Genomic DNA, 19,221 nt, shown 5'->3' with positions numbered 1-19,221 from the left:
GGGAGCGTGACCCCCGCTCCCGCCCGAGCTCCCGCAGCCGCCCCCCCGCGCGCGCGCTGGTGCGACACTGCAGCTCGTGTCACGAGGGGCTGGCGATACCCCCCCCCCCGCCGGGGCTGGCCCGCACGAGACGTGCGTCCTTAACCCCGCCCCCGCGCCCCCGCTCTGGGCGGGGCCCAGCTACCGGAGACGGGCGGGCTGAGGGAGCCCGTACCCCGCCTTGCCAGCGGCCCCTCGCGCCGGGCTGAGCAAAGGGAGGGGGGCACAGGGACGGAGCTTTTCTTGTTCCGTCCCGTCCCGTCCCTCGGCCTCTCTCGCCCCGCCCCCTCACAGCTCCCGCCCTCCCGCCGTACGCATGCGCGAGAGCGGGGCCGGTGTTTTTTGCGGGCTCCCCCTGTAACCCCGCCCTTTTCCCCTTCCGGGGAGGGGGAAGACGAGGGCGGGTTCTACTTCCGGGTTGCTCCTCTGAAGCTTCCGGTGGCTGCGCGGTGGGAGGGGGGAGTCGCCGCGGTGGGGATGGAGCGGGACCTGCTCCGCCAGGCGCTGAGTTTCCATGGCCCCACGCTGCTCTCCCTGCTCCGCACCGAGCAGCACGATAACCCCGACTTCCGGGGCCTCCTGCCCCCGGCCGGGCCCAGCCTGGAGCCGCCCCGGGAAGCCCAGCATCAGCCGCCCGCCAGGTAAGGAGCCGGACCGGGGAGCTGCTGATACGCCCCAGCCGGGTCTGGGGAGCCCGCCCCCCTCCGCCCCTGTCTCGGCTTTAATGCGGCTCCACAGCCCCCGCCGAGGGTTTGCTCGGTCGGTGACCCCCGGGGTCAGAGGGACCCGCACTCCCCTCCCCCCACAACCGGGGATCCGCTGCCCTGGACTTCGTCCCTCTAAGCCTCGGGCAGAGTCTCCCCCAGCCTGGGCGCTGACACCAGCTCCCTCGCCCCTGAGCAGCTCCCTGGTAGTGGTAGCCACAGGCATTTACAAATGAGTCAGCGCCCCCCCCCCCATAAAAACAAAAAAACCCACCGATGACTGGCTTAAAAATCAGAGGTGGTTAAAAAGTGAATGTTTGGTTCTTTGCCTTTTGGTTCCTGCGTCCTGTTTCCAAGCTTTCCTCTGGAACCGTGAGGGCTAGAATTTCATTCTTTTTAAATGAAAGCTGACGTTTTTCACTGGACTCCAGGAACAGGGCCGCATTGCACTAATACCCTCTTCCTGAATAGTGTTTTTCATCGCTGGAGTTGAAAGGCTTCAGGGTATTGAGGATGGATTTCTTTCTTGTGGCTGAAAGGGAAATGGCAGGAGGAGCTTTTTGTGTCCTACTTCCTAGTAGTATCTGTACACTCAATTCAAAAGCTGATGCAAAGGCACCTGGCAGCATACTGTGAAATCTGCTAGGCTTAGTTTGACAGAGAAAATCCAAACGCCATTGTTCTGGAAGCTTCGCTATTCAGCACCATTCATGTTCTTGGTGCTGTACACAAATGTTGTCTCTACCACCATGCTCTACATTAGATATAGAAAAACTTGGGCAACGCATTTTGTACTAAACATGTCATCAGTAGTATAAATTGGGGCACATTTAATTAAATGCTTATGCAAAGCCCTGGACAGTGATTTATTTATTTATTTATTTTTATGTAGCAGGTGTAGCATGCTATGTGAACAAAGCCGGGAGGACTAGATTTTTCTTTATTTTTCTTAGGAAAGAGAAGAGAATTGATAACATTGAGATACAACACTTCATTGCAAAGAAAGCTGATTTACTTTTTGCTCTTTCATGGAAACCAAGTGCATCAACAGATTCAGAATCAAATGAAGAGAATGAAGGTAAATCCTGTAATCACAGGTGAAAAGTGATTCTCTAAGAGACAAATTAGCTGAAGGAATTCAGTAAAAGTCTTGTGTATACAATACATTTTAAAAATAAATGGTATTTATAAAAAGAGTGTTATTTTATTTCAAGTTTTTTGAAGTTTAGAAATGCATGGAGTAGATAAATCATTTAAATAATCTTCACACTCTGAATACATCTGTCAGATTTTAAAAATAATTATCATTTTAGTCAACCATGATTAAGGCCTATACTGTGGAATGTGGTGGGGAAAGGTAACATGTTTGCATTTTTGGCTTAAATAAGTATGTTTTCAGTTTATCTAATATGAAAATGTAAACACCTTGAGTGACACTCTGAACACTGTAGTACTGATGTGAAAATGGAGTCGTGGAAGCAGAAGGCATCCTTGATCTTCCAGTTCTCAAAACAGCTTCCGCTTTTTAAAAAACAGATGTACAAAAAAAAAGGCCATGGATTCCTCACACACTTAGGCATATGAGTAGTCCCATAAATTAGTGGAACTATTTGCATGAATAAAGTTACCCAGGTGCATATTTGCAGAACTGAGACCTAAATCAGTCTTGGACTGGGGTTATGACCACCTCAAATATGACTTGTGTAAGGGACCTTGAGAGGTCATCTAGTCCAGTCCCCTGCACTCATGACAGCACTAGTATTATCTAGATCATTCCTGACAAGTGTTTGTCTAACCTGTTCTTAAAAATCCTTTAATCATTTTTGTTGCTCTTCTCTGGCATTTTCCAATTTGTCCACATATTTCCTAAAATGTGGTGCCAGAACTAGACACAATACTCCAGTTGAGGCATAATCAGCACAGAGTAGAGCGGAAGAATTACTTCTTGTGTCTTGGTTACAACACTCCTGCTAATACATCCCAGAATTATGGTTGTGCTTTTTTTTTTTTTAGCTTGTGATCCACTCTTAATCCCAGATCCCTTTCCACAGTTTTCCTTCCTAGGCAGTCATTTCCCATTTTGTATGTGTGCAACTGATTGTTCTTTCCTAAGTGGAGTACTTTGAATTCGTCCTTATTGAATTTCATCATATTTACTTCAGACCACTTCTCCAGTTTGTGCAGATCATTTTGAATTTTAATCTTATCCTCCAAAGCACGTGTAACCCCTCCCAGTTTGGTATCATCCGCAAACTTTTTAAGTGTATTCTATGCCATTATCTAAAGCGCTGATGTCATTAGTCATAGATCAGACTAAATCATGTCAGCCTTGTAAAATTATTTCTCACACTTCCGTACTCTTTACTGAGCTGGTGAGAAAATTATTTGTATTAAGTGAATGGATGAGCATAATTTTACAAGACTGATTTATGTAATACACTGGACCCTCGCTAGAACCCAGGGTTCAGGATCCATGCGCGGTACCGCGTTAATGCGGGGACCGTGTTATAGCAGGGGCCACATTACCATGGATCCCTATTTAAATTTGGGATCCATCGCCGTGACCGTGCTATATGTGAATCCGCACTATAGCAACACGTGCTCTAGCGAGGGTCTGTTGCACCTGTGTTCCTGGAAGACCCCAATTTTAATTACACACCAAGGTGGACACAAACTTGCTTTGCTGAAACGTAACAGTCTTTTGGGAGGAACGTGACTGCTGTTCAGAAGGTCACAGCACGCTTCTTAAGGGCTTGATTAAACAGGAAGTTATTCCTGATTAACTTCATGTGTGGATGCTCTTATTCTGGAAGCAGATTAAACTAATTCAGAATAGTGTGCCCTTATTCTGGAATACACAATGAGTTATTCAGAAATAACTGCTTTAATCTGCTTTAAATTTATACCCAACCCTATTCTGGATAAATTTTCTTGTGTGAACAAACCCAAAGTGTTAGCTTAGGAATTGAGGAGAATATTTAATCTTATTAACACTAAAATTCAAGCATTAAGTGTTAATTGATAAATTATTGCAAGAAATACGTTCATACAATATTTTGTATGAAGAGCCTTCTTTCAGAGAATTTCTGTTAAATATTTACTGTCCAAAGGATCCATCAATATTCCAACATTATCTTCAGGAACAAAGTGTAAAAGTAAGCGCACATTGCTAAGCATCTGAGGGGAATGCAGCTATTACGGTGTTGTATTATGAGTCTGGGATTTTGAAGACATGGGTTCTATCCCATACTTTGACTTTGGTCTTTCTGTGCCTCAATATCCCTATTTATACAACTAGATTACTACCTGCTACACAGATTACTAGATTACCTGCTACACAGGTTTGTTAGGGTGTACTTATATGTAAAACATTCTAAACTCCTCTGATGCTCACCAAGTAAATGCAGGGAGGCGTTATTACTAACACTGATCCTTCATGCAAAAGAAATGGGAATTCTACCATTCTGTTGTACAGACTTGCTGGGGATGTTCCAAGGTGCCTTTTTTCTTGTCGGCAAACTATTTTGTTAGAACAGCAGCTCTGTTAAGGTTGAAAGTTTCCTGCTGTTTAAAAAACAATTGTTGTTGGAAAAATGTGGTGACACATTGTAAAAGAAGCAAAATATGTGGGCGTTTTGGTTACTTACATGGGCGTCAGGTGAAGCTTCCCCTGTGGGAAGCTAGCTCCCTGTCCTACCTCTTCCGCCCACAGCTCCACCCCCACTCTGCCCCAGACCCGGTACCTTTGCTGTGTCCCTCCTCTCCTCGCTCCCCCCGCGAGGCCCCTGCCACATCCCTCCTCTCCGATGCCCCTGCCACTCATGCTTTCCTCCTTGGGGAAAGGGCAGAGCAGAGAAGGGAAGAGGCAGAGCACAGGTGGGGCCACCATGCCACCCATGGTTACTTAATGGATATCTGTGTTTAGCATTTTGGAAAAATATTCAAATTAAACAGTCAGTAAAAAGTACTCATTGTTATGTGAAGTCTAGTACTAAAGTTGCTGTCACTCCACCGTATTAACTAGAGGGTTATACACTTTGTTGTTCGAGTAGGCCAAATGCTGTGTTCAATCCAACTTTTTAAGTGCAAATGGGCTTTCAGGTTTAAGGACCATCTGAAAAGGTATCTGGGAATAGAATCTTATGTGGCTGTCCGAAGTAACTGAGAATGTAGCTGTGGAAACTGAGGCTGGAAGAGTTGTGATGGTATGAATTCTCCATTGGAACAGAATGGGTGAAGTTTGTCTCAGCAAACAGGCTCTGCAGAAACAATAGGTCCTTTGAAAGTGGGCCCCTCTAGCTGGCTGAAGATAAATTGGGTAGAGAGAGGAAAGCTCCTAGGAGATTTTTTGCTGGAAGCAAAATTGTGATGTGAAAATGCACACTTCATAACTTCTGTAGGACAAGATCATTGCTTACAGCAGGCCTTCTTGGCTTCCTGTGTTTCCCCTGCTTTCCTCCTACAAGCTCTCTGTGTGCCACCTTTCCGTCCCCTTCAATTTCAGGGATTTTGTACATCCACCCGTGCCAGTCCCTGTGTGCCCCCAATCACCCCACCATTTCTTTCTGTCTTTGAGTTAAGGTGTCAACGTATTAAACTCTATTGGGAGAATGGGCAGAGCTTAGATAGGGGTATTCCTATGCTGAAAGTTGTTAATAGCTGCCAATAGATGCAATAGCAAACCAGTTCTTTGATCTGTAGAAAATTACAGAGCTAGCTGAAGCTGTTAGACAAGAGAGAAGTCAGGTTGGATCCAGGATCTTGCTTCTCTCTGCCAATAACTCAAAATGCAATAGATGTGAACTGGCGGCTAGCAGATGCTGGGTGCCGCAGAGTTTGTAGTGGATATATGAAGCAAGTGTTGACCTTGTGTTGATCAAAAATTACTGTTTCTGGCTGACTAAAGAAATGATATTGACAGACTCTAAAAAGCAAATGTTACCCAATCCTTTTTGAGCAGAAAATTAAAGTACAGATATGGGGAGGAGGGAATGAGATCTCTGGGGACTTGGACATGGGCATGGAGGACCTTGTTGGCCAGGGCAGGAGTGAGAAAGGAAAGAGTGCTCTTAGTTTCCTCAGGTCAAGAAGGAACAAGAGTTCCTATTGCAACGTTGTGTATGTTGGGATGTGTTGCCTATACATAATGCCTAATAAAGGAATATAAAGTGCTTTATTAAAAATCACATTGATTTTCTGATACTATAGTGAACTGTAATTAGATTTCAGAAGGCAGAGCAGTTATTTCATAACTTTTTCTCCCCATTAATTGCAGATTGTTATGCTGTTATGCCACCCCTGGAGCAGTTCATGGAGGTGCCAAGTGAGGACAGGAGGGAGCTGTTTTTCCGAGACATTGAGCGTGGCGATGTTGTGATCGGAAGAATTAGTTCTATTCGTGAATTTGGCTTTTTCATGGTGTTAATCTGTCTGGGCAGTGGTGTCATCAGAGAGATCTCACAGTTAGAAATCACTGTAAGACTTGAGTATGATCAGTAACAAGTAAACTGATGCAGGGCAGTCCTGGCTTTCTAATGTGTTGGCTCCATCTTGTGCTAGGGACCTGAATTATGAGGGGTAAATCTGAGTTCTGGGATGGTTAATAGTTCAAAGCCTTAATGCATTCTGGCTTTGATTAAGGTGGAAGCCGCCTTGCTTTCTTAGCAAGATATTTTCTTTCTTTACCACTCAAATATTTTAGCTGTAGGTTGAAAAGTTAGTGTATATTTTGATGCATTGACCTCGATCTGAATTGAATCATACTAATATCACTCTGCTTTAATGCTCAATTTTGGACAGATTTAGGCTTTGTCTACACTAGCACTTTCATTGGCAAAACTTTTGTCGGTCAGGGGTGTGAAAAAAACACCCCCTGGACCGATATAAGATTTACTGACAAAAGCGACAATGTGGACAGCGCTATGTCGGCAGGAGATGTTCTCCTGTCGGCATAGAGCGGCTACATAGGCGATCTTACAGCGGTGCAGCTGCAGCGATATAGCTGTGCCGCTGTGAGGGCCGTAGTGTAGACATAACCTAAGACTAGTTTCCATCTAGTTTAATATACACAAAATGGACTTTTTTGATTACAGATAAGTTCATTTTTCAACATTTGTTTAAGGGTTAAAGCTGGGTGGAAACTGGATTACTCACATTAGTCTTCAATATCACAGTATCACAAATGAGTTCTCTTCAGCAGGATAACTGCCATTGTACTTAAAACCTAGATTTTTTTGAAACATAATTTAATATTTGCTCATGGGACAAATCTTCATTGTGCAAGCTGATACTTCTGGGCTGAGGGAAGTTGTCTTCTAATGCAACACATTTTATTATCATTTGCTTTATTAAGATAAGAGTTCCTGGTCACATTTTTGGTCTCTTCCATTGCAGGCTCTTTGTCCGTTGAGAGATGTGCCTTCTCATAGCAGCCATGGTGATCCTTTATCATATTATCAAACTGGAGACCTTATACAAGGTGAATGCATATTAAAACTGTTCTGGAAGCTGTTTCTTTCCAGTTTTGTTGACTTTGTTCTCAACTTTAAGATGTTGTTTAGTGGGGTTTTTTGTTGGTTTTTTTATAGCTGCAATCAAGGACATTGATCGTTACCATGAAAAGCTCACGATATCACTGCACAGCTCTGCTCTTCCACCCAGTCTATCTAGTACTAAACTGGGGGTAATTAGTTCTGAAGACTTGCCTTTACATTATAGGTAAGACCTTGCATTCTCTTGTACTCTGCTGATCGACATATATTCTTCAATTTTATACTATTGACTTGTTTTCCTAAATAAAAGCATCACTGTTCATATATGGATGTAGTTCGTTTCAGAATTTTTCACAAAAAGATGAAGAATGAAGTAAACTTAGCCGAGAGAGAGACTTAAAATATATATTGCAGGAAATGATCATTACGTGGGAGAATACAGGATTAATAAACTAATGACTTAAAGGGCTGAGATATGAAACTCTTAAAATCTGTCTTCAGCGAGAAGTACAGGAGTGCTTGTAGGGCTTGTCTCAAGGCCCAGAAGGAGCTATGGTACTGCAAGAGAAGAGAGCCAAAATGAGATTTTCAAGTACTGCCTCTCATTAGTCAGGAGGGCAAAGGGTGGGATAAAACAGGAGGAGGAAGGGCAGGGAAACTGACCACAGAATTCTGCAGCTAGTGGATGAGGAGGAACAGCAGCAAAGGCCAAGGAGTTGTGTTGTATTTCCACTTGAGGGAAGGGAAGCTATGTAATTTGCTTGTGAACCAGTGTGGGTAAAAGTATCAATGTATGTTGACTTTACATATGTCAACATTACTAAAGAAATGAGTGGTCATATTTGTGTATGTTCATATTTTCTTTAAGGAGAAGTGTTGAAGTAGCCAGTACTTCGGAGACATATGAAAAAGTCTTGCATCATTCCTTGGGATTTGCTAATCCAGCAGTAGTTGAATTTTTATTAGGAAAACTAGGACTAAGTGAATCCAGCCCACCATCGTTAATGAGAGGCCTGCAAAGGTACAGTGACATTGCACCGTCTCCATTGCTTTCTAGAGAAAACGCCACTATCTGAAATGTCTCTTTATTTGTAGTTTCTATGTAAAAATTTCTGTGACAACTGTTACTTCAACCTTGGGTTGATCCTCTCTTGCGTGAGCTCAGCAATTAAATATAAAAGACACTCCAGAACAACAAAATTACTCTTAAAATTCTGCCACTTTTTTAAAAAAGTGACAGAATTCTAAGCCACTTCATCCACTAGTAATCTGCTTGATACTGTTTAACTGGGTAAACTGTTCATTGTATATTGGTGGGAACATTAGATTAAAATCACAGGTTACTTTACATCCTAATAATATTTATCCCCAACACTTCTTAGTAATAGCTTGCTTTACTAATGGACCTGATCTTCTGAGCAGTACAGTTTCAGAAAATTTTCTTTCTCAAGTACAGAAAATTAACATGTAGATTATTTCCCATTTGATGTGTAGCTCAAAATTTAATCTATATTAATGCAACTGGCATGGGACAGTATACTTAACTACAATAGACAAATACATTTAGGGAGGCTATGACTTTGGAAATCGGAAATGCTATTGCTGATTGAGGGGAGAGTAATATAATATTGTTTCAGCCATGCTGAAATTTTATTTAAACCTTGGTATAAATTTTTGATAATGTAGACTCAGAAGGAAACTTGGGTAGTTAATAATTTTATTCCCTTGATTGTTTTTTTTTTTGTTTGTTTTTTTGTTTGTTTTTAAACAGCAAAAACTTCAATGAAGAAGACTTTGCCATTGCATTGAGGAAAAAGCAATCTGCATCTTGGGCCTTGAAATGGTACAGCGTATTTAATTTTCTTGTCAAGCAATTTAGGTGGCATCTACTTTAGAATCAATGATCATAGTTCATCATATTTCTTTGGACCAGTGTTCACAATGAATAACCTCCTGAATATCACCAGGGAGCAACTTACTGAGTGGCTGTGGTCAGTTGATAGGTTATGGGAGTGGGGGAATGCTCTCTGTTTGTAAAGTAAAAAAAAAAATCAAATTTTAAGGAAAAGCCTTTAGTTTAGTTCCCAAAGGTTAAGGTCACTTATAACTTGTGCTGGCTCCTGAAATTAGACCTGAGCACTGCTCTGTCTTGTCTCCTCAACTTTCCCAAAGGACCCTAGCCCTAGTACCCAGCTCAGCCTTTTATAAATAGCAATCAGATGACCTTGAGTTCCCTTGTCTTGACACCTGAGCCCAAACCTGGACTTGTGAGCAATTCCCTTGTGGCCTGAGCTGGCGTCAGTCACTGTGTATCAACACTGAACTCACTGAGAGCATTTGAAGAGGCTGCTTTGGGCAGCTGCCGTTTCTTTTCGGCTGTGCCTGGGATGAAGCTGCAGAGTGCATTCTGCTCTTCCATAGCCCAGCAGGCACCCAGGAGATGGGGCTTGTCAGGAATTTTCCAACGAGATGGCTTTTTCACTGGAAAATGCTGTTTCACAGAAAGTGTTCACAGGAAAGAGTTGGTTTTGACGAATATCCTGATTTTTCTTTTTCTTTTTAATTAGAAATGTTCAAAATTGTCAAAACCTCTTGTTTCAACATTGCTGAAGCAACTTCATTTTTTGCTTTGAAATGACTTTTTGTTTTAAAATTGTAGTTAATTTATGCTTTTAAATGTAAAAAGGTCAAAATCTAAACAAAACGTTTTGGTAGACCCAAACTAAATTTTTTTATGGATTGAAAGTGTGCAGAAACTATTAAGACTTTGACTTTTTGTTGCTATTCAGGATGGGAAAACTTTTTTTGAAATCTCAAAATTCTTTCAGGGTGGGAAACAAAGTTCCTTCCCAGCTCTACCAGGAAAAGCACAGAGTTGGAAAGGGAATAGACAAAGTGGTTTACCAATCTCCCTTAGTCCAGCGTGGAGAAGAGGGTGAATAGGGGAAGGTTTATCATCTTTCAGCTCAGCAGCCTCTGCCCATAACCCAGTCAAGCTGGGAATTGCCCCTTGCCATTCTGGTCTCACCTCCTGTCCATGGAAATTCTTGAGATGAGTAGGCAGGTCCACAGAAGCAATATTTAGTTGGGAAGTAGTCCCAGACATAAAAATGATACAGCTGGAAGGGGAATGAGATGGAATTAGTGGTGGTAGAGATAATGCCAGTCTTGGAAACTGTCTTTAATTTTAATATAGTACATCATTTATTTCATTAGTTAAACCCTGCTTAATTTGCTATATTGTGAATCCCGCAATATTAGGCCTCCACTGCAATTTCAACAGTGGGAGCCTTGGCTGGCCGCCCCCAGGGCCCCCGCTCTAAGCTTTTCCAAATTACTGCAAATAATAAAGGTCCATTATTACTTTTCTGCAATTTTCCACGTGTTGTCTGCAACTCAGCTGCAATTATTTGACAATCATCCCGCAATTCAATAAGGTCTTATTCAGTGGAGATTAAGTACAACCATTTTCTATAATCTGTGGCCATATATTGCTGTATTAAATCATGAATCTTGATTGCTGTAGTGAAGTCTCATGATAAATCTGATATGAAATTCGGAGCCCCAACTGTTAACTCATTAGAAGATAATTTATCTTTAGACAAATGTGTGAGAGAAGCTTCAGTTTGTAAGATATGAAATATAAGTCTTAAAGCATCTTACATGGGGCAAAATTGACTTCAGTGTCATTGTGCCCCCTTACTATAGCGTTGAATCTGTCCCTGTACATTATAAAGCCATGTCTACACTAGCACTTATGTCGGCAAAACTTTTGTCGCTCAGTGGTGTGAAAAAAATACACCCCTGGATGACATAAATTTTGCTTGCATAAGTGCTTGTGTGCGCCGCACCATGTCAGCGGGAGAGCTACTACTGCTTGTTGAGCTGATTTTATTATGTCGCTCTCCCATCCATATTACATGGCTACACGATCTTACACCAGCACAGCTGTATCAGTACATCTGTGCTGCTTTAAGCTTGTAAGCATAGACATGGCCTAAAACTCTCCCCCCATTAGGGGGTAATATGACAAGTCTTAGAAAAACACTAAAGTACTGTAAGCCTACCATTTGTAAATGGAGAATACAGTGTAGCATGTATGTGTGCTTTCTAAACTTTCAGATAAAAGAATTTACACTTTGGTGTGATGTAAATATGGCATTAATCTAAAGAGCAATTCTTGAAACTGTATCTTGCTAAAATGCTCCAATTCTGTTACTCTTATGGCAGGATGATGTACTACAAGTTGCACGGCTTCTCAAACTGATTTTAAGTATATTTGTTTAGCTTGATGACTCTGTAATGCTTCTTTTTTTTTTTACTATTCTAGTGTGAAGATAGGGGTTGATTATTTTAAGGTTGGTCGCCACGTGGAGGCTATGAATGAATACAACAAGGCCTTGGAAATAGATGCACAAAATGTTGAAGCCTTGGTAGCTCGTGGGGCACTGTAAGTCTTTTCTTTATTTTTCCCCTTCGTTGTTAAAGATGGATTCCAATAATCTATTTAAAGATCAATTGTGATGTTTATTTACAATTCCTGTATCGCTTTTCCATTTTTATAGTTATGCAACAAAAGGAAGCTTAAACAAAGCCATAGATGATTTTGAAGTTGCGTTAAAAAACTGTCCAACCCATAGAAATGCAAGGAAATATCTCTGTCAGACACTTGTGGAAAGAGGAGGCCAGTAAGTGTTGAATTCTATTCTTTATGCAGTTATGGGCAATTCAGTTTTTTCATTCTTTTTTTATATTGGGCTAACTAAGTATATAAAAAAGGGAGTGTTTTATCTCTTTCCTGCCTGTGTGCCAACAATAAGAAGTCTGCTGTGAAAGCAGTTCAGGGTGTATAATCTGTTTATATTCTCCCATGTTGCCCCACCCTACCACACATCAGTTTAAATCTCTCCTCCTCACTGTTTTTTCTTAATACAGTTTAGCTGATGGAATATTAAACCTGTATAACATTCAATGAAATTTTGTGATGAATATTTAACAAGGCATTTTTACAACATTTAAAATTTTTACACATTTTTTTATACCATGACTTGTGTTTTGTTTTATTAAACTTCTGAATTAATTGCATATAAATACTCTACTCAGAAAAACAGTAAGAATTCCAGAATTAATATTCAGGAAAAAAAGGTTTATCAATCTGAGTAAACTGGAGACTCATTCAGAAGTAACAGGACATTTTATTCATCAAAAACTGGAATCAGAGTTTGAAAGTACAGTACTACTGATGTTCAGAAAGTAATGACATGTCAGGGATGTAAACATCTGCATTTTAGTGAGCTTTTTAATACGTATCGGTCTGAGAATTAAGACAGTAAGCATTATAATCAAAAACAAATTCTGTTTGTTGTAAACATTTGTCATATGAATGTTAGGTTGGAAGAGGAAGATAACCTATTAAATGCTCAGAATTATTATAAGAAAGCTTTAATTTTGGATGAGACTTTTAAAGAAGCGGAGGATGCCTTACTGAAACTCCGTAAACATATGCAGGTGATTCTTTATTTTCTCTTAACTTTATCTGCTACAATCAAAACTCTTATTAAAAACATTGGGAAGGGGGAAATGATTTACTGGTTACTGTGTCTTATTCTCCTCTTTCCCCTCTTTACAACACATCTGTCACAGTAAGTATTATGGCTGTATCTACAAAAAGCAAGGTGCCTGTGGATGGCTTGATCATTTCAGATGGGCAGGGGAAGCAACAGCACAGCAGTCGGATGCAGGGAAAGACCAGAACTCAGTAACTGTTTCTGGTGAAGGGGAGGAGAGAACAACCTGTTCACATGAGTGGGACTGCTGATACAGAATTAAGACTTTGTGTAGGGTGAAATCCCGAAACAGACAGGTCAGTTTTAGACATATGCCAGAGGGTTGTAATTGGGAATATTCAAAGAGGAGCAGGGTAAGACTAATCAGGGCTAGCTCAAAAGGAAGACTTTGTGTATCTTCATGTGGCACAAAAAGGATCTTAATTAAAGGCCTGGAGAGAGCTGAGGACACCGTGTCACTGTTATGGTCAGCTGATAATCCAGAATTCTGCCAAATTTGTGAGGTGCAAATTAACAAGTCAGTTATTTAAAACGGAGAAAAAAATAACAATTAAACCAGGGTGCAAGCTTTGGAGGAAATAATGGGGGAAGCAAGTTCCAGGGTCCCTTTTTTTCTTTTCTCTGCCGCCCACAACATGTTTCCTTAGTGAGCCCCTATGGGTCTCCATGTCAAGCTCCTTTGTCTGTGGCCTTCTCTTTGGCTTTTTCATTGGTCTCCTTTACTTACTTTGTTTTCCAGATAGGATCAAAAAGAGTGAATTAAAGTTAGAGAACTGGGGCACTGGGTTGCTGTACTCAATGCTGCTGTGCTGAAGGAAGTAAATAGACTGGGGTAGAAGTGTGCAGGCTGGTTTCTTTATGTAGGGCTTGATTGACACTGCTTTAGCAGGTCAGGGAAGCCATAATGTGAAAAGGTTTTGTTGAAGGATGGGGAAGAGGAGATTTATGGTAACCTTTATTAAAGCTAAATTATACTGCAGAAATCTCCACTTGCAGTATGTGAGCACTGCCAACATATTTGGCATTATCCTGAGAAAAAGTATTGTTGCTGTAACAAGGAGTCTTACAACCTAAGTCACAAATAAAAGTGATGAAACAAGTCAAAGAAATGGTTTTACTCTCATTCCAAGTTATACTGATGGTGATGGTCATTGATGCAGCTGAGGAACATAAGGCTCGCTGTTGTTCAGCAGTTTGTGTAAGTTTGCCCACGATAAATTAAGGGTTTCCCTTATATCCTAAGGCAGTATTTCTTATATGACCATTGCCAAGCCTTGAGAATTGGTATCCAGAGACTTGCTGCTCACCCTGGATACGAATTCAACTGTTTCAAACCATTTCAAATGGTACCACGTTAAAGCACATCAGGGAGCTTTTAGTGCACACCAGCAGGGTCTACATGGACCACTTAGCACGTTAGCGTTTTTAGAAATTGCCTCCCCGCCATAGTGCATATTGTTGCACAATGTAGACAAGCCCTTAGAGAGCTGTGGGGTACAGGAGCCTGTCCAGCTAATGGGCTTAGTTAGCATGCCTTTAATGATTGATTGTTTAGTAACTGAAGGCTCCGTTACCTCTAAGTAAACCTTGGTTTACATGTCTCTCTGTTTTTAGCTGCCCTACTAGAATGATACAATTTACAGTTCAAACGTGAAATACTCTTTTCCTGTAATACTGATGATATGTGTTTTTTTCAATGCATTTTCTTCTGAACTGGACCGTTGCTGCTGTGTCTGACATCTGGTGCTGCTCATCAACAACAACCCACTGGAATATGATTTCTTATGTAAACATGCATCAAACTGGGCTGTGGTACGATTACAAAATGGTTTGTATCCGAACATGGCCACTTCCAACAACATTTTAAAATTGGATTTGTCATCACGTTTTATATACAAACTGTAATACCACCTTCCCCAATACGTATCTCCCTGTTTCAATCTTTATTCACGTAACTAACTTTGCTGTATTTTTCCTGCCTCTTTTGGCCTGGGTCATGGGTACCAATGCAATGGCTGGTCATGTCTTTTTTTAATGTGATATTTACTGCAATATGGTCCTTAATACCATACTGATCATCTCAACGATTAATGCCAAACTTCTGCACAATCAACTTTTATTTGATTAACATAACATCTTCATCTGGGAATCTTGGTATTGTATTCGTTGGTGTGTGTGTTTATATATCTTGTGGTGGTGGGGGGTGGGATTTGGGGAAATATTGGGTTACCATACTGTTACTTTTAATATGATTTTTTGATGTCTGGGTTCAAAAAAGAAATCTTTGGAAATGAGGGAGAAGCAAGCTGCAAAAGAAGAGAGACAGAAGGAAAAGAAAATAGAAACAAGTGCACAAAAACTGCGTAAGCTCTTAAAAGAAGAAAAAAGGTAACCCTATTATATTCAATATACTACATCTTAAAGAATCTACTGCTGATTAGAACCAGAGCATTAGCATCACTAATATAAAACATAAGTAAGTAAACAGCAGTTAGCATCCAGTCACTGAAATGGGTGATATTTCTGTTCCTGTTATTGCTAAGCTTCCTTTTTACATTAGTGATTCATACTTAAACCCCATTTTCTTAACAGGTGACAGAGGTCAGGCAATAGTGAATAAAGCAATGTGTTTGTTTTTTTAAATAAAGCCACTAAACAGCCACTGATACCTCATGGATAATCTTCTATATGCTGTTTTCTTTCCCACCCTGTTAGCTGGGTTAACGGCATAAAATAACCTCTGATTTCAGTAGTTCACTAGCTCCCGCTGCTCAGAATATAATATAAAGTCCCCATATAAAGTTGTAATCCCATCTGTTTGTGACATTGTAATTGCTTCCACAGCAACAAATAGTGAGGTTATTAAAGCAGGATTATGCCTAAAAGAGCGAATGAACAGATAAGCCCGTGAAGAATCCATTTTCCTACAGATTTCATTAGTTAAAAAAGAAAATTTTAGTTAGGTAGAACTAACAAGTTGTTTCCCCCAAACTTTCCTATGAGGTGTTCTTTACTACTACACCTGGATTTTTGCAGGGGGAATATATGGAAATAATACTTATCTGCCTAAATGGGTATTTAGGAAGTATGATGGGATACCCAACGAGAAGAACCCTTCTTGTAATACCAAGGCCCCAAAGAGCCTGTTTGTTAAAGTCCTCCCTACGCAGGAATGTCACTTGAAATCATGGCAATTCTACACGTGCAAGGCTTGCCAGATTGGGCCTAGTATACCTTCTTGTCACTAGTGGTTTGTGAATATTACTCAGATCTGACCGCAGTCCAGGATCTCACCTAAACTCATCTAAAGATCGCCCTCTTTTGAGTCACATTGGTTGTTTAAATATTACTTTAGGTTGTTTCAAAGTTCAAAGTTTTTTTTGTTGCAATAGCATATCTGAAGCTTGCTAAATAAGCTACTTCAAGAGTATGATCCACATAGGACTCTCTACAATCCTGTGTCCTTCCCAGCTGATCCGCTGCACTTCAAGTAGCTGAAATGTACACAAGAAAATAAATATTTTTTTAAAGTACTGTGTGGCTAAAAGATTCTCTCCATGTTCCAATGAGGCTTTTATTAAATATTTTGGTCTTGGAGCTGTTCTGAGTTAAAGGCTGTGTTCCAGGGACCTTGAAAAGGACAGAGCTTTGCCAGAAACTTGCAGTCTATGGATGATTCTGGTGATGGTGATGCCTCATAGGTTAATTACATTTTTAGGCTGAAGAAGAAAAGGAGAAGATCAACTTCTTCCTCTTCCTCCTCCTCAAGTGATTCCTCATCTGATGTATCAGTTTCATCCTCTTCCTCCTCCTCTTCTGATCACAAAAGGCACAAGAAAAGGAGTAGAAATCAGTCAGTGTCCTCTCGCAGCTCCAAAAAACATTCATCTAGGGTTTCTTCACATCAGCGAGATCAGAGTAGGAAAGATGAATGGTACTCGCCCCCAGCTGATACCTCTGCTTCCTTCCTTAACCAAAAATATGAAATGGAAAAACTACTGGAGCGGCAGGACAGATTAGTGTATCAAAAGACAGAGGTGAGAGAGAGAGACAGACAGTGTTCTCTATCAAGGACTTCTGCTGATGATGAAGACACTTTTGGAGGTAGGTCTGAAGATTCAAGGGATTCTTATTGTAGCTCCAAGACTCAGTCAACCAGCAGCAAAAATGAAAAACAGGGTAAAGCAGACAGATCCTCCTCTAATAGGAGGGGTTCCTCAAGTTCATATCACTGGAAGTCAGATGATAAAACCAAGACACATGATTCTAGAAAGTTAGAAAAGGAAGTAGAGGGGAGAAAAGAACAGTTTAGAAAGTGTGGTTCAAGTCAGAGCATGTATTCCACTTCTCCAGCAGGGTCAGATTTCTCAGGCAAATCAGTAGAAAAGAATAAACAGTACAGCAGCACTTGGTTATATGAGTACAGTGGAAATGATGATGGTGGCAGACGTGAGTTAACGCAGAGTACAAATGAAAGGAGAGACTATAAAAATAGGGAAAGTAGTCCTGGGGAAACTACTAAAGCAAAGGAGCTAGATGAGGAAACTACACTCAATGGTAAAGGGCAATCAGAAAGTGGTGTTAAAAAGAGCCTGCCCCAGAATTTACTCAACATATTCAATCAAATTGCTGAATTTGAGAGACAAAAAGGAAGTAAGCAGAAAAACCAGTGAAGTACCTAAGAAAATAATGTGATTATGCTGGATACAGTTAAAGGATTTTCTTTAATCTTTAATTGCTATTGAGCTTGTGCCCTTAAAATCTGTATGAAAAATGGTCAGAACAGAGTCTGTTTTTGTGTCTTGCAAAGTGTTTGTTTAAAGGTTGGTATTAGTCAAGTTATAGGAGATCCTTTTGAAAGACAGGTATATGCAAGAGTATCATGTTATATATCAGAACTTTAAGAGCATAGGATCTGAGATTTAAAAAAAAAATTAGGATACTCCTATATAATTAACGTTGTTTATAATTGTGTCATTGGATGAAAACTTTATTTTTTGCTACCCTTAAAATATAGCTTACTGGCATCAAGTTTGCACTTTAAACACACCGGTATCTTTTCTAAGGTACAAAAATGGTAACACAATAGTATCATTAAACCTAATTTTTAGCTGTTGAAAGGGATTATTTGACTGAATGATGCAATGTGCCAGCAATGTATATAACTTTTGTTTAATGATTTAATCATTAAATTTTATTAAAATTTGCTCGTTTTGTTTAATGCCACTTTTTGTCTGACTTTGTTGAATTTCTGGTCTCTTTGGTTTTGTGTACATGATAGTACATCCCATCCATAGATCTCATGGTGCCTTACAGCCATGAATGAATGAAGTCGCCCTGGGACGCAAGGGATTATATCCATTTTACAGATGAGGAAAGTGAGGCAGAGGTGCATGCCTTACTCTGGTGCTTGTATCCTAAAATTGTCTTCAAAGGTGTTTTTTGAGAATAGTTTCAGGAAAATGGTGGTGTTGGGCTACTACTGCCTTGTGGTGGATGAGGTATAACATCCAACTAACATCACAAATTCTCAGTCTGTAGTTGGCAGAACACTTGATCACATGATTCTAGCTCTCCTTGTGTCCAGGAACAAGTCAACTACATGTATTTTAAAATATTTGCTGTAGTTACCATATGGGTATAGTGTGGTCCTGTGTGGGAAAGAGGGTGGATGATTATGAATAGAAAAAGAGGTGGCACACAGGACAGTCTTTCTACTCAGATGTGATCTGCAATATAAAAACTTGAGAATCTGTTTCAAACTGTTCTTGGAAACCAAGCGTACAAATGTTGTCTGGCTATTAAAACTGTTCCCTGAAATGTCTTAAAACCTTATATTTAAAGAGTATTTTTTAGGAGATGGGGATTCTTGTAGTGTAGATGTAGCTCTTACACAAACAAACAATAGGAAACTTACTTAATAAAACTTCAAAAAATGGTTTACACCTAAAAATGATGAATTTATATCTACAGTATAGCTTTCTTCAAGTAAATCAGTCAGAACTCTGCTACCAACACCTTAATTACTATTACCTCCCGCAGCATTATTTATATGGAGCCAGAGGAGTACATGGCACTTAAAAACATGACTTGTTATGGAAGTGGGCAGCAAAGATTATCTAGGGAAAAGCGGAGATGTCTTGTTACATAAGTAATACTGGTTTATATTAAAAATGAGAATCTCCACCCTGAAGGCTGGGCTTGCCCTCTATGGATACTTAACTGAATACAACTTTAAAACACGAGTGGGATGTTTAATGGAATTTATAAAGAATGTGGTAGTTATGGTGCTATCTTGATGGGAGCATAAGTTACTCTTACCATGAATATTGAAACTCATTTGTAAGTCTTTGCATTCAAAAAATATGCTGCAGATAGTCTGGTTCAGTGCATGACAGTGTAAATGATTATCCTGTCAAA

At 40.4% G+C, this 19,221-nt stretch overlaps 1 protein-coding gene across 5 annotated transcripts; it reads left to right on the top strand.

Annotated features, from left to right (window-relative positions):
* The first annotated feature begins 419 nt into the window (after positions 1–419).
* On the top strand, positions 420–18,022 carry TTC14 (tetratricopeptide repeat domain 14). 5 transcript variants are annotated; one of them, XM_073359297.2, is made up of 12 exons: positions 420–680; positions 1,697–1,821; positions 6,019–6,218; positions 7,137–7,221; positions 7,304–7,460; positions 8,103–8,255; positions 9,006–9,077; positions 11,565–11,684; positions 11,800–11,922; positions 12,607–12,742; positions 15,080–15,189; positions 16,520–18,022. In XM_073359297.2, exons 1-12 carry the CDS (start codon positions 517–519, stop codon positions 17,472–17,474), a joined length of 2,400 nt encoding a protein of 799 aa, XP_073215398.1. In that variant the 5' UTR covers positions 420–516; the 3' UTR covers positions 17,475–18,022. The 5 variants fall into 5 exon arrangements, with proteins under 5 accessions (XP_073215398.1, XP_073215400.1, XP_073215399.1 ...); XM_073359299.2 differs by having other exon boundaries at positions 422–680; positions 7,331–7,460; XM_073359298.2 differs by having other exon boundaries at positions 422–680; positions 12,625–12,742.
* The last annotated feature ends 1,199 nt before the right edge of the window (positions 18,023–19,221 follow it).

This window comes from Lepidochelys kempii, chromosome 9 (genome assembly GCF_965140285.1).
Source record: "Lepidochelys kempii isolate rLepKem1 chromosome 9, rLepKem1.hap1, whole genome shotgun sequence".
NCBI lineage: Eukaryota > Metazoa > Chordata > Testudines > Cheloniidae > Lepidochelys > Lepidochelys kempii.
Note: the sequence above shows the minus strand (reverse complement) of the source record. Positions and strands in the feature narration are given on the sequence as shown.